The sequence below is a fragment of the Bombina bombina genome, chromosome 4 (assembly GCF_027579735.1).
Source record: "Bombina bombina isolate aBomBom1 chromosome 4, aBomBom1.pri, whole genome shotgun sequence".
Taxonomy (NCBI): Eukaryota; Metazoa; Chordata; class Amphibia; order Anura; family Bombinatoridae; genus Bombina; species Bombina bombina.
The window spans coordinates 685,837,896-685,860,956 of NC_069502.1; the positions used below are offsets into that span (position 1 = coordinate 685,837,896).

The 23,061-nt window shown below is 37.2% G+C and overlaps 1 protein-coding gene across 1 annotated transcript in view; it reads right to left on the reverse strand.

The window, feature by feature from the left end:
- Nucleotides 1-23,061, reverse strand: part of AK9 (adenylate kinase 9) — a 205,989-nt gene that overhangs the window by 153,736 nt on the left and 29,192 nt on the right. The window contains exons 8-9 of the mRNA XM_053712173.1: nucleotides 6,152-6,226; nucleotides 4,887-4,988 (exon numbers count right to left, since the gene is read on the reverse strand). Of these exons, the coding sequence (XP_053568148.1) occupies nucleotides 4,887-4,988; nucleotides 6,152-6,226 (177 nt within the window). The remainder of the gene's footprint in view (nucleotides 1-4,886; nucleotides 4,989-6,151; nucleotides 6,227-23,061) is intronic.

Consider the following 23,061-nt stretch of genomic DNA (forward strand, 5'->3'; position numbering starts at 1 on the left):
TTCCTGAAGTATATCAGTCTGATCCCGCCAAGTAAGGTCAGTCCAGCCCCGAAATACCAGGCAATTCTCCTCTGAACAAGGAACATGACAACCCCAGACGATCGTTTCGGCCTTCTATGGGCCTCGTCAGTGAGGTGCAGCCACATTCCTCTAAGCACACTGGGCAAGGAGTCCACGTCTGGTTTCCCCCATCACCCATAGGGAGACTTCCCCAGGGTCATAATAATTTGCATACAAAGAGAGAAGCGCTCTACCAGGAACGAACAACAGCTCAGTGGCTTGTTCTATGGCGATTTACCACCCGGAAGCAGCCTCTTTTAGACCAGTGTGCTTTTCACAGAAGAAAACTTTCCTGAAGTATATCAGTCTGATCCCGCCAAGTAAGGTCAGTCCAGCCCCGAAATACCAGGCAATTCTCCTCTGAACAAGGAACATGACAACCCCAGACGATCGTTTCGGCCTTCTATGGGCCTCGTCAGTGAGGTGCAGCCACATTCCTCTAAGCACACTGGGCAAGGAGTCCACGTCTGGTTTCCCCCATCACCCATAGGGAGACTTCCCCAGGGTCATAATAATTTGCATACAAAGAGAGAAGCGCTCTACCAGGAACGAACAACAGCTCAGTGGCTTGTTCTATGGCGATTTACCACCCGGAAGCAGCCTCTTTTAGACCAGTGTGCTTTTCACAGAAGAAAACTTTCCTGAAGTATATCAGTCTGATCCCGCCAAGTAAGGTCAGTCCAGCCCCGAAATACCAGGCAATTCTCCTCTGAACAAGGAACATGACAACCCCAGACGATCGTTTCGGCCTTCTATGGGCCTCGTCAGTGAGGTGCAGCCACATTCCTCTAAGCACACTGGGCAAGGAGTCCACGTCTGGTTTCCCCCATCACCCATAGGGAGACTTCCCCAGGGTCATAATAATTTGCATACAAAGAGAGAAGCGCTCTACCAGGAACGAACAACAGCTCAGTGGCTTGTTCTATGGCGATTTACCACCCGGAAGCAGCCTCTTTTAGACCAGTGTGCTTTTCACAGAAGAAAACTTTCCTGAAGTATATCAGTCTGATCCCGCCAAGTAAGGTCAGTCCAGCCCCGAAATACCAGGCAATTCTCCTCTGAACAAGGAACATGACAACCCCAGACGATCGTTTCGGCCTTCTATGGGCCTCGTCAGTGAGGTGCAGCCACATTCCTCTAAGCACACTGGGCAAGGAGTCCACGTCTGGTTTCCCCCATCACCCATAGGGAGACTTCCCCAGGGTCATAATAATTTGCATACAAAGAGAGAAGCGCTCTACCAGGAACGAACAACAGCTCAGTGGCTTGTTCTATGGCGATTTACCACCCGGAAGCAGCCTCTTTTAGACCAGTGTGCTTTTCACAGAAGAAAACTTTCCTGAAGTATATCAGTCTGATCCCGCCAAGTAAGGTCAGTCCAGCCCCGAAATACCAGGCAATTCTCCTCTGAACAAGGAACATGACAACCCCAGACGATCGTTTCGGCCTTCTATGGGCCTCGTCAGTGAGGTGCAGCCACATTCCTCTAAGCACACTGGGCAAGGAGTCCACGTCTGGTTTCCCCCATCACCCATAGGGAGACTTCCCCAGGGTCATAATAATTTGCATACAAAGAGAGAAGTGCTCTACCAGGAACGAACAACAGCTCAGTGGCTTGTTCTATGGCGATTTACCACCCGGAAGCAGCCTCTTTTAGACCAGTGTGCTTTTCACAGAAGAAAACTTTCCTGAAGTATATCAGTCTGATCCCGCCAAGTAAGGTCAGTCCAGCCCCGAAATACCAGGCAATTCTCCTCTGAACAAGGAACATGACAACCCCAGACGATCGTTTCGGCCTTCTATGGGCCTCGTCAGTGAGGTGCAGCCACATTCCTCTAAGCACACTGGGCAAGGAGTCCACGTCTGGTTTCCCCCATCACCCATAGGGAGACTTCCCCAGGGTCATAATAATTTGCATACAAAGGTATCAGGAAAGTATGCTTTGGTCTCAAATCAAGGTGAGCATACACAGGTATCAGGTAAGAATGCTTTGTTTTTTTAGGAGCAAGGTGAGCATACACAGGTATCAGGTAAGAATGCTTTGTTTTTTTAGGAGCAAGGTGAGGATACACAGGTATCAGGTAAGTATGCTTTGCTTTTCAGGAGCAAAGTGAGCTTACACAGGTATCAGGTAAGTATGCTTTGGTTTTCAGGAGCAAGGTGAGGATACACAGGTGTCAGGTAAGTATGCTTTGGTTTCAAGAGCAAGGAAAGGAAAGAGGGCAATAACTCTGATGGGCTGGGTGAGATTTTATAGGAACTCCCGCTGCTGAGTCTTCCAGGTGGGAGTTCCTACAATTAGGACATCGTCCCTTTAAATTTAGGCAGTGCATGGTCACACGCACCTAGAGAGCTGCAGCTGGCAACAAGCAGAGGTCTCGGTGTCCCTCCACATGGGACGGGGAGAAGAAAAGCAACACTCTCAGCATTTGCCGAGACCAGCTCCTCCCGACCCGGCAAGAGTAAGTAGCTTTACATCATGTGCTTTAACCGACATGAAAATATGAATATTTCACATTTCAATGTTCTTCACATACAGGAATATGGTCTATTTATTCATAAATAAATATTTATATATATATATATGATAGTATTTTGGTGCAATATATATTTATACCTCTCTCTCTCTCTCTCTCTCTATTTACAGTAAATACACAGTATAATATTGCATAAATAATATTGCATTTTTAGGGATGTATGTATCTCTAACACCTGATATCTCATATGTTTGAGCCTTTATAACTTTTGTGTGCAATATCTTATTTTAATAACTTTTATTATATGGTGTTATAATGAGTGTAACTGTACTTTGTAGTTTAATTTTGATGTGGTTTGTGACACTTTTTTGTTTCGCAAAAAAGTTAACCAGAGCTCTGAGGATAAGGTAATCATTCAATCGTAAATTGTGATTGCGCTCAAGCGATAAACACGAGGAGTGCTAAATACCAGCTATAAACACGAGGAGTGCTAAATACCAGCTATAAACACGAGGAGTGCTAAATACCAGCTATAAACACGAGGAGTGCTAAAACACCTGCAATAATCCCCTTATAACTCATGCACAAATGTTAGCGGTCCAGTTGTCATCTGGACCTTAGAATTTTGATATTTGACAAGCTTAGATTTAAAAACTGGTTCCCTGTGTGAGCAAATTATTCGTAATTGTTTATAATGCAATGCTTTTCCTCACATCAAACTCCACCCTTCATTTGTTGCAATCTGGATTTCACCCCCAACACTGCACAGAGGCAGCAATTATTAAGGTTACTAATGGCATACAGAAAAATTTAAACGTAATTTTTCTCTCTTAATCCTTCTCAATCTGCCTTTGATACTTTTGCCACACTCACTTTCTCCAAACCATCCAGTCCTTTGGCATTTGTGACACAGCCTTTTTGTGGTTCTCCTCCTACCTCTCTAACTGTATCTTTAGTGTATCCTTCTCTGGCACATCCTATGTCCCTTTACAACTTTATTTTGGGGTGCCAGAAAGCTCTGTTTTTGGGCTCTTCTCTTTTCATTATATACAAAATTCTTTAGTTACTTAAAAAAGTCCCATGGGTTTCGGTATCATTTGTATGATGATTACACCCAAATGTACCTCTCTGCACCAAACGTATCTCCCTCTTTACTAACTCCCCTCACTAACTGTTTTCATACATTTCATCCTGGATTTACTCTCACTACCTCAAGCTAAATCTTTCTAAACTGAGCTCCTTATTTCCCCACTGTCTTCAAAGATCCATATCCCCTCAACTCTTTATAAATGTTTCAATGCAAACCCTCATGCCCAATGCCTTGGAGTCACTCTTGACTGAGATCTTTCATTAACTCTCCACATCCAGTTCTTGGCCAATTCCTGCCATTTCCACCTTAAAAACATTTCCAAAATCTGCTACTTCTTCACACAAGACACAATTAAGATTTTTAACTACTCATCATTCCATGCCTTGACTACTGTATCTCCAACCTCTCTGGTTTCCCTAGCTGCCATCTATCCACTTCAATCCAGAATGAATGCATCTTCCTTACACATCACACCTTATATGTTGTAACTTTCTACCAATCCCTTCATTGGCTTCCTCTCACCTCCAGAATAAAAAAACAAAACAAAAAACTGACCCTATCGTTCAAGGCCATCAATAACACTGCTCTCTCCTATATCTTTGCCATCGACTCCAGATATTTGCCACCTACTCCCCTCCGCCCTGTGCATGACCACTTTCTCTCCTCCTCTCTTGTTACCAACTCACATTCCCATCTATAGGACATCTATAGATTGGCCATAATCTTGTGGAACTATATGCCTTGCTCGACAAGACTCCCCCTCTAGTTTTCAAAGCTTTAAGCATTATTTAAAGACTATACAATGTTCAGGGATACATACAATGTAATCTAACCTTTCTAACGCCAGTTCCTCTCCTTTGTTTGTCAGTCCCTTGTACCTCCTTAGCATGCAAATTTATGAGCGGTCCTGTAGATCACCTTCCTGATAGCTGGTAACTCTTAACAGGGCCATCTACCTACTCATCTGCTGCATAATTTGACTCCTAAATGCTAAATTATACCAATGTTTATTGTGTTTTGCAAAATCTGTTGGCACTCTACAAATAAATAATAATAATAATACATCTCAGACAGCTCTGTCACCTTTAACTAACAACAATAAAACTATATATCTTATTTCTTCTGGGTAGTAGGCAATTTAGTACTGAGTTGCTAATTTGTACTGATATGTGTGTGAAATGCAATGTGGGAATATGCATATGATCCTTTTAGTTTGTTAAAGAAACAAAAAACTAAATTAAAAACGTTCTGCCACTTACACCCTCCATTCCTTCAACTGTATCTTCTTCCTCTGAGTTCTGGAGCTTCATTACAACAGATCCATGTCGTAGTCCCAAAGATTCAAGTCGGGGAAAAACAAACTAAAACAAGTGGGAACACATTAATATATAGCACTTGGATTCAGTAAGACACCCTCTGTTCTTAAGCTGAAGAACTATGAAAACAGAGTGGCATTCCTTGTAAATTAGTCAGGCCATACTAGTAAAATGACAAGGTTACAGAAAAGGGAAAATATGAATGAATGAGAAGACTGAAGTGGAATATTAAAGAAAGAAAAGCTCAAGACAGTATCTACACAACTAATTATTAAAAGGTTAAAGTAAGTAATACAAGACTACTTGCAGATATATATAATAATTATAAGATATATTACTTGATATTAATATAGATTTCAAATATTGGTATTAAAACAAAAAATATTAGTAAAGAATCATGATCATTTTGCTTGAATGGTATATCTTTTATTTAATAAAAGAGACCTAAACATTATATATATATATATATATATATATATATATATATATATATATATATATATATATATATATATATATATATATATATATATATACACACACACACACACACACACACACACACACACACACTGATATCCAATATAACAAATGCCAGCGTAAATATTTAACTAAAAATAGAAAAACAGGAGCACAAAAATCTAAAAAAACATTAACAAGGAAATTAGTTTTCATAAAATTAATATTAATCTACAGAGAATAAAAAAACACAAATTAAATAGTTATATTTATATGAGTTTGTCAGTGATATGCAGTTAAACTTTAAGAGCCATTTAAAGTACAGTAAAATAAAGTCATTTTCTACTAGTAGTGAAGTGTCCAATCATAAAGCATAAGCAGTCCCTCAAATAGCTGAAAGGGTGAAAGACTGAGTTCAACAAAATGTAACAAAAATGAACCTACAAAATATATCTAAAAATAAAATTCACATGTACAAAACAAATAACTTAGTAAAAAAAAGCTGTCAATAAAAACCATATGGAACTTGATAAATATGCCCCTTTGTGTAAATTATGGAGTCATGCTACCAGTAAAATAACATGGAAATTGCTTTATTTAAATCAAGAGTTAATGATTGCGATGGGCAACAAAAGGAAAGTTACCTATGAAGGAAAAGGACAACAAATTCATAAAACAGATAAACACTTAATAAAAAAAATAACAAAAAAAGTACCTGGCATCATTCTATCCAATGATATTAAACTTACCGAGAACAGTTCATCTGTTTTTTTATTTCCATCCAGTTCTATAAGATATTGAGGATTATGGTCAATCATAAGGTCCTGTGTAAATAAAGCACAAATAAATTGTATTATATTTTGTAAATGTGCTACACATTCACTGCTCCTATATTTGCCACCCTGATTTTTTATCTTTTTATTATTATTAAACAATAACAAAAAAATAAAAGAATTCCCAGTAGGGGGGATACTTTGTTCATGATATATGCTGGGGCAGCTTTAAAACAAAGTAAAACTATTTCAGCTATCAGCGTTCTTTTAGGCAAATAAATAAAAAACAATGAGCTGACAATGAGCACAGTCACAACAACTTTGGTAAGTTGCTATTTTTTTCAAGTTTATTAAAATAAATGTTAAAGGGTAATGAAACCCAACATTTTCTTTCATGATTTAGGTAGAACATACAATTTTAAACAACTTTCCAGTTTACTTCTATTATCAAATGTGCTTCATTCTTTGGTATCATTTGTTGAAGGAGCAGCAATGCACTACTGGTTTCAAACTGAACACATGGGTGAGCCAATGACAATCAGTGTATATATGCAGCCACCAATCAGCAGCTAGAACCTAGGTTTTTTGCTGCTCCTGAGCTTACCTATGTAAACCTTTTAGCAAAGGATAACAAGAGAAGGAAGCAAATTAAATAATAGAAGTAAATTGGAAAGTTGTTTAAAATTGTGTTCTCTGTCAGAATCAGGATTTTTTTGGGGGTTTCATGTCCCTTATGCAATTCAGCAAAGAGTACACCATCTATGACCATGAATTAAACCAGACTTCTTCAGAGATAGGATTAAGAGCGACCATCCGACATAGGACCAATAGAATTGCAATCAACTTCTTTCAGGTGTAAAACCATAACTAGAAAATTAAAAGATTAAGAGGAGCGCTCAAAATTGGCTAAAGACAATTCACTTTATTTATACCACACACAAATAAATATTCAAAACAGAGTGCGCACTCTATACACAAAATATATTAATTAAACATTATTTATATCAAATTAATATGTTCCTTATTGTTTTATAGCATCAAGCTTAAACCATTCTGTTAAAAACAATATGAAATTATTCCTATTAGTTTCAACAATTAAAATCCTTAAATGAAATTGTCTCTCAATTCCCTTTAGTCAGCAACAAAAAACTCTTGTTAGTTAAAAGGCAATTTATTCTCTATTGGCCAATAGGATGTCCTGATTATCGTTACTTTTCACATTCAAATTGTAACGGTTTTTCCAGTTTTCCAGTGCGCACTCTGTTTTGAATATTTATTTGTGTGTGGTATAAAGTGAATTGTCTTTAGCCAATTTTGAGTGCTCCTCTTAATCTTTTAATTTTCTAGTTGGTATATTTGAACTGTAGACAGGTGCAGTTTTGTATGAGGAGTTTGACATAATATAGACTTATTAACGTTTTTTATATTTTTTAATACATTTGTAAAACCATAACTAACAGTGCAACTATTATTCTCCTTACAAAATAATAATAGTATATATTACCATATTTTAGATACAAAAATAAAAATAACAAAAGAATAATAAATCCAATATATTTGAAAAATATCTAACGCATATAGGAAAACTAATGCATAACAAGTAAACAAATAAACATTTTATTTTATTATTATTATTTAGTTGAATATGAAAAAAAAAAATGAACAGTAAACAAAGGAAAAGCAGATTTGCTATATATCGTTATGGTTCATTCTTTTAGGTACAATATTTAAAGGGACACTGAACCCAATTTTTTTTCTTTTGTGATTAAGAAAGAACATCCAATTGTAAGCAACTTTACTACTATTATCAATTTTTATTTGTTCTCTTGCTATCTTTATTTGAAAAAGAAGGCATCTGAGCTAAGGAGCCAGCCAATTTTTGGTTCAGTAACATGGACAGCACTTGTTTATTGGTGGATGAATTTATCCACCAATCAGCAAGAACAACCCAGGTTGTTCACCAAAAATGGGCCGGCATCTAAACTTACATTCTTGCTTTTCAAATAAAGATACCAAGAGAACAAAGAAAAATTGATAATAGGAGTAAATTAGAAATTTGCTTAAAATTGCATGCTCTATCTGAATCATGAAAGAAAACATTTGGATTCAGTGTCCCTTTAATGCTGTTTCATACTTGAAATGGGTATTCTTTAAAGTGATTGTAAACTTTAATGAATTAAAGCCCAGTATCAAAAATGGCGCTTATTTCTTAAAATACTTACCGTTGGTGAACTTCCGGGCAGCGGCCATGTTCAGTCACACTGCTGTGTGCTGCTACAGCTTTTCTTCATTAATCTTCAAAATGTACCTTTCTACAGATTGATCTATGTAACTAACTACCAGCATTGCTCTGTACTTTTGAAGCCACAACTTTTCATACCTCTAGTTACCGGAATTGCTGCTGACATCAGCGCCTGGAGCCGTTATAAGATCTCGGCCCTTTACTATACCCCCCGGCGGGACGCCCTCGGCCCTGTCGTTAAGAGGCACTTGTGTGCGTTAGTGACAATCCACTCTACTTAATCTGCCTGACTACAGATCTACATAATAGACTATGGAGCACGCTAGGGATATTTTAAGGGAGCTGGAACATATCCTAGCAAACCACCATGCCGCTTTTGAGAATATTCTGAATTCAACACTCAAGCCCAATAACATTCATTTGCCGCAGGCAGTCACCCATGTTGCGCCTGTCCTAATGGAAGGATGGAGCGATAACATGGTGAGACCTCAGCGCTCCCTCTGCACACAGATTAACAGTAAGAAATCAACGGTCTCCAGCATCATGCTGCCTACACTGAAAAATGAGAAAATAGCTAACGGCTACATTAGCGATGCTGTGAGTTCTGTTGCCGGGTCATGGAAATTTCACAGTGATGAAGCAGATAGCCTGCAAACCATTTCACTGAACCTAGCAGCTGAGATATATTTACCCAAAGGATCCCTGATTGCACAATCTCCTAAAGCAAAAACAGCGATATGGCTACGAGTTACAATCTGGGATCTGGAAAACCGCATGCAATTAAGGAGAGCCGGGAGTACAATTACCGCATTGGAGATTCTAGCAGAAGTCTGCACCCAGCTCAACGGCCCCACGCTACCACGAGCAGCACAACTGTCAGGCTCATATTACCTCCTGGTAGTCCGGTCGCATTTCCCCTTGAAGCGCCTGAACTGGGACCCAGGAGGCTTGCTGCAGTCCTCTCTCCGTGACTGAGTCGTTTCACTCTGGACTCCTCTGCTTGCAACCTCCATTTATTCTTGCCGGCTCCATGTTAAAGCAGTAGGGCAGACGTATCGCAGCTAGGTGGGGCCGCAAATAGTTTTCTCTGGAGTGACACTAACGATCCTCGCAAAAATAGATCCAAAGAAGATATCTTTATTTGCACGGCTGTTAAAGTGTCTTATTAGCCGCAGTGAGTGTATGTGACTACTACAGTAAGAGTATTGATGATTTTTTTTGTCTGCACCCGCATATCATTGTTACACCTGGACTTGAACACTGACGTTACTTTATTCTTTAGAGTTCTTTTTCTGTTTATTATTGTGAACATGATTGCGGTCGCTGGAGAAAATTACCAGACCTATAGAACGAAACATCCCTTGGTTGATGAGGCTATGTCCTGTGACCGGTACAGTTAGTATCATAGATATGATTTTAATATGAAGGTGGCAACTGAGTTAGCGTGGTCAAGTCTCCCTAGTTGTACTAATATGTATACCAGAATTTCAAGTTAAGACCACTTAGGGATCCTAAGATGAGCCTTTTAAAAGCTTCAATGTCTATGGCACATTAATTGTTTTTAGTAATATCCTGTGTACTGCTTAATGGCTCCCATTATTCATTTATTTACATATAGTATTCTCTGCTCTATATGATATGATGTCCTATTACAGCATTACTTTATCATATATCTCCACAGTTATAGCTTTTAGGGCTACTTTTTTTACACATTTCCTTGCTTAGAGAAGCCATGATCACTCTCATTGTATTTACAGAGATGTCAAGTTCAGTAACACAGTAGGAGCCTATTATTTAGGCGTTGAGCCTTAGAGTTATTGTATTCTATATCCTATGTATATTGATACTGAAGTCTCATTTGAACAATGTGTACACTTGATTGAAACATGCATATCATCCCTGGGGACTATTTGTCTAATAGTTGCAGGTTCCTTAAATTGCCCATGATTTATTTAATGAAAACCCTGTGATTCTCTAACTATGTCTCCTGCCTGTATGGGGACGCCAAGCACAGTAACATAGTGGGAACCAGTTTACCTGAGTAATCTGTTTATTTGTAATGTCCATATTATTCCTTTTGTCCCTTTTATCCACTACTTACAGGCCTTCCGCATTACTTTTGACCTATTTATTACTTAATAATATTTACAGTGCTAGGCCCACTTCTTAAGAGTTGTTTTACTTATATACTCCTTTATTGCTTCTCTCTAGAAAGCGCATTTGGCCTCCTGTCTAGTTATGCCCTGAAATATATTATAGCTTTTGATTTCCCCCTACTCATATAATGTTTTAGCGAACCATGTTAAGGTGGTGTCTTGTTGCCAGCGGCCGGGGTGGCGAGATATCTATCTTTTTCTTTTCTTTTTAAGTTTTTGCTAATCATATATAACATCCCAATGTAGGTGGATATTTACCTTGGAATAAGTGTCGGGCATGATCTATCACTGTTCAGACTTTGGCTGATTAGTATGCAACTCATACGTGATTTGATAATGAGGACCTTTCTTATGTGGCAACCTTACCTTTAACTCCCTCTTATTCTTTCAATTTTTATGATATATGTAGTTATAATCCCCTAGTTTTTAAGCAGCTCCACCTTTGGTTTAGTATATTATTATTATTTTCCAAATATATGTCAGGCAGAGTTCTATTTACATTCTCTCAAAGTCCTACTACCTTGTTAAAATGTTCCTTCTAACTATAGTATTAAAACGTAAAAAGCAAGTGTTAAGCATATTAAAGTATCAAAAAGCAAGAAAACCAGAGGTTCTTCATCCGGGGTCCATGAGCGGCCCTGACATATTAATGTTCACCTACCTTATATCATGGTTAATGCAAGAGTGTGGTCCAAGAGTGGCCACTCAAATCTTTTGGTGGGCTTACAGTTTAAGCAGCATTTACTGCCTGTACTGACAGTGTAGGTTGTCATTAAGTATCCTGTGCATTTCTCAGCTTTGTTTTAACAGCCTACCCTGTAACAATTTATTTTCTTTTATATGTATGTTCTTACTGTTACCAATTATATGTTTTGAAAAGAACCTCAATAAAAATACTATAAAAAAAAAAAAAAAAAAAAATACTTACCGTTGCATTATAGAAAACATAACGCCGATCCTCCACCCGCATCTCCTGCCTTTTTTAGCATATGGATAACAAATGCGGCTTCCTCCAATCGTTGCGTGCCCCACAAGTTGGACGCCAAAGGGGCACACAGCGATTGGAGGAAGCCGCATTCGGAGGATAATGCTAGGAAAACACACTAACAGGAAATGAAACATTTTAATTTTGGATTACACAAACACTTACGTTTTGCACAATGTTTTTGTTAATACAACAGGAAATTAAAAAAAAATATATTTCATATGCGGTATTTCATATGTTTTGTACCATGTTTTGTTACAACAGGAAATTAAACATTTTTATAACATGTAACATTTTTATTTTTAAAAATTAAACATTTTTATTTTTCATATGTAGACCTTTCATATGTTTTCTACCAAGTTTTTTTTTCAAAGGGAATTTTGTGTGTGTGTGTTATTGGGTTCTTGGACAGACACGACTGTTATCCGACGGACATTTGTCTGTCGGATTATTTTAAAAGCACTTTGTGGGGGGTGGGACCCATGGTTCGGTTCCCAAAGGCAGTTGCGGCGCCCGAGGCTCTGATTTGAACAGAACTTTCTGGAGCGTATCTGCCCTCGGCCATTATTGCATGATTTGATTGGTCCATGTCTCTGTGAGGTCACTGGATGCACAACCAGTCAGATAAGATCATGCATTAACAGCTGAGGGCAGATACGCTCCAGAGAGTTCTGTTCTAATCAGAGGTTCGGGCGCCGCAACTGCCACTGGGAACCTAACCATAGGTCTCACCCCCCACAGCATGCTTTTAAAGGTTCTAGGACAGACCGGACTGTTATCAGACGGACATTTGTCTGCCAGATTATTATCTGTCGCTCATGCATTCTGTCTGAGAACCTTTGAAAGCACGTTGTGGGAGGTGGGACCCAAGGTTAGGTTTCCAGGGGCGGTTTTGGCGCCTGAGGCTCTGATTAGAACAGAACTCTCTGGAGTGTATCTGCCTTCGGCCGTTAATGCCTGATCTTATCTGATTGGTTGTGCATCCAGTGACCTCACAGAGACACGGACCAATCAGATCATGCATTAATGGCCGAGGGCAGATATAGGCTCCAGAGAGTTCTGTTCAAATCAGAGCCTCGGGCGCCCCAACCACCTCTGGGAACCGGTCCCACCCCCCACAACGTGCTTTCAAAGTTTCTCGGAAAGAATGCGTGTGCGACAGATAATAATCTGACAGACAAATGTCCGTCGGATAACAGTCCGGTCTGTCCTAGAACCTTTAAAAGCACGCTGTGGGGGGTGGGACCTATGGTTAGGTTCCCAGTGGCAGTTGTGGCGCCCCCGAGCCTCTGATTAGAACAGAACTCTCTGGAGCGTATCTGCCCTCGGCTGTTAATGCATTAACTTATCTGATTGGTTGTGCATCCAGTGTCTGTCCAAAAACGAACACAAACATTTTGAATTTTCTGTTGTAAAAAAACATGTTAGAAATGTTTAATTTTGAAAAATAAAAATGTTTTTATGAATAAAAATGTTTCATGTTGTTGTAAAAATGTTTAATTTCCTGTTGTTTTAACATTGTAAAAAAACATGAAAAATCCACATATGAAATATAAAAATGTTTAATTTCCTGTTGTAACAAAGACATTGTACAAAACATAAGCGTTTGTGTAATCCAAAATAACAATGTTTAATTTACTGTGTGTATTCCTAACATTACCCTCCTAGCATTAACCGGGTAAAGCCCAATGTATGATGTTATTGGTTTTATCCTGAAGCCTTTGGGTAATCCTAGGATTATCCAGGTAAAGCCCAAAAGTATAATCTTACATTGGGCTTTACCCACAGCCACTGGGTAATCCTAGGGTTACCCAGGTAATCCTAGTATTACCCAATTTCTGACTTTACCCATAACATATATATATATATATATATATATATATATATATATATATATATATATATATATATATATATATATATATATATATATATATATATATATATATACACACACACACAGTACTGTGCAAAAGTCTTAGGCCACCATTAGATTTGTTGTTTTAGCAAAGTTTTAATAACCATTCATATTTATTTTTCAGTCTCTTTCTTAAGATACAAAACAGAAAATACAGGAAATATGTACACAAAATATAAACTCCCCACAATTTTTAGAACAAAAAGTCAGTATTTAGTGAGACCTCCCTTGGCACTAAGCACATCTTGAACTCTTTTGGGGAGACTGTCCTGAAGTTTTCTGAGGTAATCTTCTGGTATATTATACCAGGCTTCTTTCAGCAGTTCCCAGAGTTATTCTTTAGATTTAGGTTGTCTTTTATTTCTGTCTCTGTCCTGGTGATCCTAAACTGCCTCTATAATAATCAGGTCTGGACTCTGTGGAGGTCAGTCCATGACTGTCAGTGTTTTATCAGCTGTTTGTCTCTCTAAATATGATTTCACTGCATTAGCAGTGTGCTTGGGATCGTTATGCTGAAAAATAAAACCATTCCCAATCAGGCTTTTTCCAGAAGGAATGGCATGATGAATTAAAACCTAGTATTCATGATCCTATCAATTTGGACAATATCGCCAACACCACTGGCGAAATAAAGAAATGAAGCCCCAAACTAGGACAGACCCTCAACTATTTCACTGAAGGCTGCAAGCACTCATTCTTCCATCTGTCTCCAACTCTTCTTCTCACATATTGTCGACGAATGGACCCAAAAATGTCAAACTTGAATTTGTCACTTCATAATACTCTTTTCCACTAATCTTCATTCCAATCTTTGTGAGCTTTAGCGTATCTTAGCCTTTTTACCATGTTCCCCTCCCGAAAAAGTGGTTTCTTTGCTGCTACCCTTCCTCAAAGACCATTCCTGATTAACTTCTTTGGCCTGTAGAAGGGGCAACTTGGCATCCCGATGAAGCTGCCAGATGTTGAGCCAGGTCCTTGCTGGACTTCTTTGGGTCTCTCAAAGAAGAAACTCTGAGAAACTTCTCATTAGAATTTGAAAGTTTTCTTAGCCTTCCAGTGCTTTTTCGTCCTTGCCCTCTCCTGATTCTTCAAATTTCTTTATAAACAGCTTGAATACGACATCTTGAGTATCCAGTTTGTTTGCTGACTTCCCTTTGAGAGTGGCCTTGCTGATGCAAAAGTATGATTTTATGTCTGTCAAATTCTTTGATCTTTGGCATTTTGAATGGAATGATGTGATTGGAAGTTGGTCTTATTAGCAAGCTTGCAATTAATTAAACTCATACCACATGTGTATGTAATGCTCAAGCATGTCTTGCAAAACCTGGTGTAATAGACTTTTTTCACAGCAGTCATTTTGACATGAAATAGTAGGACAAATACAGGTGTTAGCAATGCCATTAATTAGGATTCCATTTAGCTTTACTAGAGGCAGGTTCCTGCTATTGCTCAAGTGTAAGGGGAGGTCACACTAAATACTTGCCACTTTAGCCTATAGAAGCTGTTTTTTCTGGGATTTGTTTCTGTTATTTAATACTGCATACAAATATCCTGTATTTTCTAGTTGTATTCTAATAAAGAGACTGAGAAATAATTATATATGGTCATTATACAACAAATCTAATGGTGACCTAAGAGTTTTGCACAGTACTGTATATACAGTATATATATATATATATATATATATATACACACACATACACATATACTGTATATATATATATATATATATATATATATATATATATATATATATATATATATATATATATATATACATACACACACACACACACACACATACATACATACATACATACTTTGGTGCCCTTTCCACTCAAATACCTGAAAATAAATATTTTTTTAATTCAATATTAATATTTAATAATGTGTTTTACTGTGTATTTAGTGCAAATATTTTACAATAAATACACAGTAAAACACATTCTTAAATATTAATATTGAATATGTGTGTATATATATATATATATATATATATATATATATATATATATATATATAAATAACAAGAGTATTGCATTGAGCAATGCATGCAGTATTGCTTTAGACTTGATAAAGGAAGGAACTCTTCCGAAAGCTTGTCAACTTATAAATGTATGGTTAGTCCAATAAAAAAAAGTATCATTGCTCAATGCAATACTCTTGTTATTTTGATATCTAAATCTCTGGACTAACACGGCTACTCCAATCAACATATATATATATATATATATATATATATATATATATATATATATATATATATATAATAGCTGTTGCTCGTGTGGATTTTGTGATTTGTAAAAAATAGCGAAAAATGCGACCACTCACAACTACATTTTCCCTCACGTGTGTGCCCGTTCGGGTTGCACACTTGCTGACATGAACTTCTTGAGTTTTCTTTATTTTTAAAGGAGAATCTAAATACCAAATTTCATGTCTGTAACTTCATTAGTTTTTGAAATATAGGTATCCTCATAAATCAGCCCCTCCCCCCTTTTGACCCCCCTTAAGTGGATTTTGGGGAAATGGTAAAACACGTTTTTTTATGTATTTCTAAGTTGACAAGTAGAGTATTTCCTATTATAAAAAATTAAAAACAAGTACTTTAGAAAGATTATTTGAAAATACAGGCCCCAAAGTAGAAACTTAATGTAACAAAAGTGAATACACCTGTGGTCACTGACACACAAGTTAGATCACTGAATCAAAATTGAGTACACCTATGATTTCCATTCAGCCTAATTGCAAAAGGCATACGGCTAGATTACGAGTTTTGCGGTAAGGTAAAAAAGCAGCGTTAACAGGTCCTAACGCTGCTTTTTTATGCCCGCTGGTATTACAAGCCTTGCAGGTATAGTGGCACCGCATACGTGTTTGGCCTTACCGCAAACCGACTTACGTAAAGTTCGTAAACCCTTTTTTCTATGGGACTTCCATAGCGCCGGTATTACGAGTTTGTCCTGGGAGGCCAAAAAGTGAGCGGTACACCCTACCCCGTCAAGATTCCTAACGCATTTTAAAGTCAGTAGTTATGAGTTTTACACTACAAAGCTGTAGCATAAAACTCATAACTAAAGTGCTAAAAAGTACACTAACACCCATAAACTACCTATTAACCCCTAAACCGAGGCCCTCCCGCATCGCAAACACTATAATAAAATTTTTAACCCCTAATCTGCTGCTCCCAACATCGCCGCCACTATAATAAACATATTAACCCCTAAACCACCGCACTCCCGCCTCACAAACACTAGTTAAATATTATTAACCCCTAATCTGCCGCCCCTAACATCCCCGCCACCTACATAATACTTATTAACCCCTAATCTTCCGCTCCGGACATCGCCGCAACCTACATTATATTTATTAACCCCTAATCTGCTGCCCCCAACATCGCCACAACCTACATTATACTTATTAACCCCTAATCTTCCGCTCCGGACATCGCCGCAACCTACATTATATTTATTAATCCCTAATCTGTTGCCCCCAACATCACCGCCACCTACCTATACTTATTAACCCCTAATCTACCATCCCCAACATCGCCACCACTATTCTAAATTTATTAACCCTTTAAACCTAAATCTAACCCTAAGATCCCCTAACTTAAATATAATTTAAATAAATCTAAATACAATTACTATCATTAACTAAATTATTCCTACTTAAAACGAATACTTACCTATAAAATAAACCCTAAACTAGCTACAATATAAAGAATAGTTACATTGTATCTAGCTTAGGGTTTATTTTTATTTTACAGGCAAGTTTGTATTTATTTTAACTAGGTAGAATAGTTACCTAATAGTTATTAACTATTTAATAACTACCTAGCTAAAATAAATACAAATTTACCTATAAAATAAAACCTAACCTATGTTACAATAACACCTAACACTACACTACAATTAAATCAATTCCCTACATTAAATACAATTAAATAAATTAAATTAAATTAGCTAAATCACAAAAAAACACACACTAAATTACAGAAAATAAAAAAATTACAGATCTTAATCAGAATTAAGGTAGAAAAAATCCTATTGGCTGATCCAATCAGCCAATAGGATTGAACTTCAATCCTATTGGCTGATCCAATCAGCCAATAGGATTGAGCTCACATTCTATTGGCTGCTTGGAACATTTTTTTTTACCTTAATTCCGATTGGCTGATAGAATTCTATCAGCCAATTGGAATCTAAGGGACGCCATCTTGGATGAGGTCACTTAAAGAGATATTCATTCCGAAGAAGACGTCATTTGAAGAGGATGCTCCGCGCCGGATGTCTTGAAGATGCAGGATGTCTTGAAGGATGAAGATAGAAGATGTCGTCTGGATGAAGACTTCTGCCCGTCTTGAGGACTACTTCTGCCCATCTGGAGGACCACTTCTGCCGGCTTCGTTGAGGACATCTTGCCTCTTGGATGAAGACTTCTCCCGGTAAGTGAATCTTCGGGGGTTAGTGTTAGAATTTTTTAAGGGTGTATTGGGTGGGTTTATTTTTTAGGTTAGGGCTTTGGGCAGCAACAGAGCTAAATGCCCTTTTAAGGGCAATGCCCATCCAAATGCCCTTTTCAGGGCAATGGGGAGCTTAGGCTTTTTTTAGTTAGGCTTTTATTTGGGGGGTTGGTTATGTGGGTGGTGGGTTTTACTGTTGGGGGGGTTGTTTGTATTTTTTTTTACAGGTAAAAGAGCTGATTTCTTTGGGGCAATGCCCCGCAAAAGGCCCTTTTAAGGGCTATTGGCAGTTTAGTTTAGGCTAGGGTTTTGTTTGTTTTTTCGTGGGCTTTTTTTTATTTTGATAGGGCTCTTAGATTAGGTGTAATTAGTTTAAAGATCTGTAATTTGTTTTTTATTTTCTGTAATTTAGTGTTTTTTTTGTGATTTAGCTAATTTAATTTATTTAATTGTATTTAATGTAGGAAATTGATTTAATTGTAGTGTTAGGTGTTATTGTAACATAGGTTAGGTTTTATTTTACAGGTAAATTTGTATTTATTTTAGCTAGGTAGTTATTAAATAGTTAATAACTATTTAATAACTATTCTACCAAGTTAAAATAAATACAAACTTACCTTTAAAATAAAAATAAACCCTAAGCTAGATACAATGTAACTATTAGTTATATTGTAGCTATCTTAGGGTTTATTTTATAGGTAAGTATTTAGTTTTAAATAGGAATAATTTTGTTAATGATAGGAATTTTATTTAGATTTATTTAAATTAAATTTTGAATCATTTGACATTTAAGTGATATTGCAGTGGGATGTACTCACTTCTGTTGTATACTGTAGGTATCCTCATAAATCAGCCTCCCCTTTTCGACCCCCCTTAAGTGGATTTTCGGGGAAATGTTAAAACACGTATTTCTTTATTTTTAAAGGAGAATCTAAATAGCAATTTTCACTTCTGCAACATCTTTGTTTTTTGAGATATAGGTATCCACATAAATAAGCCCCCCCTTTTGACACCCCTTAAGTGAATTTTGGGGAAATGGAAAAACATGTGTTTCTTTATTTTTCAAGGAGAATCTAAATACCAATTTTTCCCGTCTGTAACATCTTTTGTTTTTGATATAGGTATCCTTATAAATCAGCCGCCCCCTTTTGACCCCCCTTAAGTGGATTTTTGGGAAATAGTAAAACATGTTCTTTTTTTTTTTTTCTCTCTCTTTCCTTTCTGATGCTGCCTCCACTTGCTTAGGCTAGAGATAGATGAGAAATAATATTACATTTCTCTCTTGGAATGTGGGTGGCTTTTCCTCCCCAGCCAAGAGAAAAAAAATGATTTACCACCTTAAAAGCCACAAACCTGATGTGGTTTTCTTACAAGAGACACATTTGAGTCTCCAAGAAGCTGAGAAACGAAGAATAGGTTGGGTTGGCAAGGTAATAGCGGCACCTTCAATAAATAGGAAAAGGGGTGTGGCATGTATTTTTAATAAAAAGCTTGATTTCCGATTGATATCACAAGAGGGAAGATATCTTAGAAATAGATATAAATGAGTTGTGCTATACGCTTTGCACTTTATATGCGCCCAATGAATGTCAACCAGAATTTTGGAACAGATTATTTGCAAAATTAATTAATTTAATATATTCACAACTGATCATTGGAGTGTATTTGTTCCTCAACTGGATAGACTGAAAACTAATAGATCAGCTAGATCTAAAAAAGAAGCACAAATATTATTTAATTTTGTTAAAGGTCTTAAATTAAAAGATATATGGCGAGTACAACATCCTGATTCAAGGCTTTTTACTTGTGAATCTAAAACCCACCATACCCTCTCAAGAACAGATATGTTCTTGGTGAGTGAAGGATTATTACGATTAGAAATTAACACGGATATCCATGATAAAATTTTATCAGATCATGCGATTATTGCACTTTCTATCCAATTGGGGAACAAATGGGAAGATCAAGTGGAAAAGTTCTTTTCCCTTCATTTATGGTGTCCAATGTCGATTTTAGAAATTGGATGATTCAAAAATGGAGGGACTATGTCTCTTTTAATAAAGAATATTTGACTAAAATTGAAATATTCTGGGAGGCGGCAAAGGCATATCTTAGAGGGGAAATAAAAGCATATATGGTTAACAGGAAAAGAAAGCTCAGATATAGGGAACTACAATTCACGAATCAACTTAAAAATAAATATATACGATGTATAGAAAACTCAAATAGAGAGAACTAGAATAGCTATCAGAACGCAAGAGGAAATAAAAAAAGAAAGCAGTCTTCGGTAGGTTCTCCCCAAAAACTGCTAAAATGTTAGCTAACCTTTCTAGATCTATGAAAAAGAACAATTATATTGGAACAATTGTACATGAGGGAAAAAAATATACCTCCCAAAACGAGATAAATAGATCACGGTAGAAGAAACTCTACAGGCAATCAAGGAAATAGCCACGGGTAAAGTGCTAGGCCCTGATCAACTACCAGCTGAATTTTACAAGATTCTTTCAGATTCAGTGGCCACTACATTAACTAAACTGTTTAATCTATATTTCCTAGATCAACATAAACCCTCTAAAAAGTTCTCTGCCTCAAATATTACACTCATACTCAAGAAAGACAAGGACCCTAATCTAATAGACTCATACAGGCCCATCTTACTATTAAACAACGACTACAACATTTTAGCAAACATAATAGCTAAATGTCTAAAAAGTGTTATCGGAGATATTATACACCCAGACCAAACGGGCTTTATGCCCGGTAGAACAGCTCAAAAAAATATAAGGAAGGCAATGACATTAATTGAACATGTAGTGGCTATGCACAGGATGAAGTCAAAACCAACGGTGGATGCCGAAAAGGCTTTTGACTCCGTCCTGTGGGATCATCTATTTACAGAGTTGAGAAACTTTGGCTTCTCAGGACATTTTTTTAGCTTTATACAGTTAATATATCAAAACCCTGTCTCCTTTCTTAGTGTAAATAATTGTCTCTCGCCAGCTATAATCCTATATAAAGGAACAAGACAAGGGTGTCTAATATCCCCACTCCTATTTAACATTGCGCTAGAACCTTTAGCGGTAAAATGCTGTGATAGACTAAAAGGTATAAATATAGGTAACTACAACTCTATATTGTCACTATATGCAGATGACATCTTATTTTACATAAGGAACTCTAAAAAGAATATCCCTATATTTTTGAATATTATAACTGAGTTCAGTAAGTTTGCAGGATATAAGGTCAATCTTTCTAAATCAGAGATACTCTGGATAATTAAAAATAAGGAAAGTCTTATAGCAAACCCTTTTAAAATGACTGAAAGATATATTAAATATCTGGGAATCATTATCTCCAAAAATCCAGAAGAATGGTATGATAGTAATTATATACCTATGTGGCAAAAATGCTTTGCTAACCTGCAAAGATGGAGTAAACTACCCTTGATGTTGTCAGCAAAAATAGCTTTAATAAAGATGCGACTATTTCCAAAAATCCTATTCCTACTACAGAATATTCCGATGTTCTTAAAAAAATTAGATATCCAAAAATGTAATTCTAATTGCTTGTTTCCTTTGGGCTTCATTAAAACCATGTATATCTCTATCAAGACTAATGCACGCTAATGACAAGGGCGGATTCGCTCTCCCTAATATTAAAAATTATAATATGGCATGTTTGGCAAAAATTGCTATGGATTGGCTAACTGAATCCAACCATGTTACAAACTATAAAATAGAAGAAGCCATAATTGCTCCATACTCCCTCAAAGCCATACTTCACATAAGCCTACCTAAAAACACTAGAAATTTTACCCTAAAATATACCATTTATAATATTATATTAGCATGGAATAAGGTCTGCAAGCTCTTGGAGGTAAATCATAGAATCCCGACCTTGAAACTGGACATGCCTCCTCGGCTTTTAGAACATGGTCCATAAACAATTTGAATTCACTTATGCAGTTACTAGATTCAACAACCAAACACATTAGAACATTTGAGGTTTTGTCTCAAGAATATAACCTAGACAAGAGGTCTTTTTTTGCTTATTTACAAACTATACATATTATATACAGGGAGTGCAGAATTATTAGGCAAATGAGTATTTTGACCACATCATCCTCTTTATGCATGTTGTCTTACTCCAAGCTGTATAGGCTCAAAAGCCTACTACCAATTAAGCATATTAGGTGATGTGCATCTCTGTAATGAGAAGGGGTGTGGTCTAATGACATCAACACCCTATATCAGGTGTGCATAATTATTAGGCAACTTCCTTTCCTTTGGCAAAATGGGTCAAAAGAAGGACTTGACAGGCTCAGAAAAGTCAAAAATAGTGAGATATCTTGCAGAGGGATGCAGCACTCTTAAAATTGCAAAGCTTCTGAAGCGTGATCATCGAACAATCAAGCGTTTCATTCAAAATAGTCAACAGGGTCGCAAGAAGCGTGTGGAAAAACCAAGGCGCAAAATAACTGCCCATGAACTGAGAAAAGTCAAGCGTGCAGCTGCCAAGATGCCACTTGCCACCAGTTTGGCCATATTTCAGAGCTGCAACATCACTCGAGTGCCCAAAAGCACAAGGTGTGCAATACTCAGAGACATGGCCAAGGTAAGAAAGGCTGAAAGACGACCACCACTGAACAAGACACACAAGCTGAAACGTCAAGACTGGGCCAAGAAATATCTCAAGACTGATTTTTCTAAGGTTTTATGGACTGATGAAATGAGAGTGAGTCTTGATGGGCCAGATGGATGGGCCCGTGGCTGGATTGGTAAAGGGCAGAGAGCTCCAGTCCGACTCAGACGCCAGCAAGGTGGAGGTGGAGTACTGGTTTGGGCTGGTATCATCAAAGATGAGCTTGTGGGGCCTTTTCGGGTTGAAGATGGAGTCAAGCTCAACTCCCAGTCCTACTGCCAGTTTCTGGAAGACACCTTCTTCAAGCAGTGGTACAGGAAGAAGTCTGCATCCTTCAAGAAAAACATGATTTTCATGCAGGACAATGCTCCATCACACGCGTCCAAGTACTCCACAGCGTGGCTGGCAAGAAAGGGTATAAAAGAAGAAAATCTAATGACATGGCCTCCTTGTTCACCTGATCTGAACCCCATTGA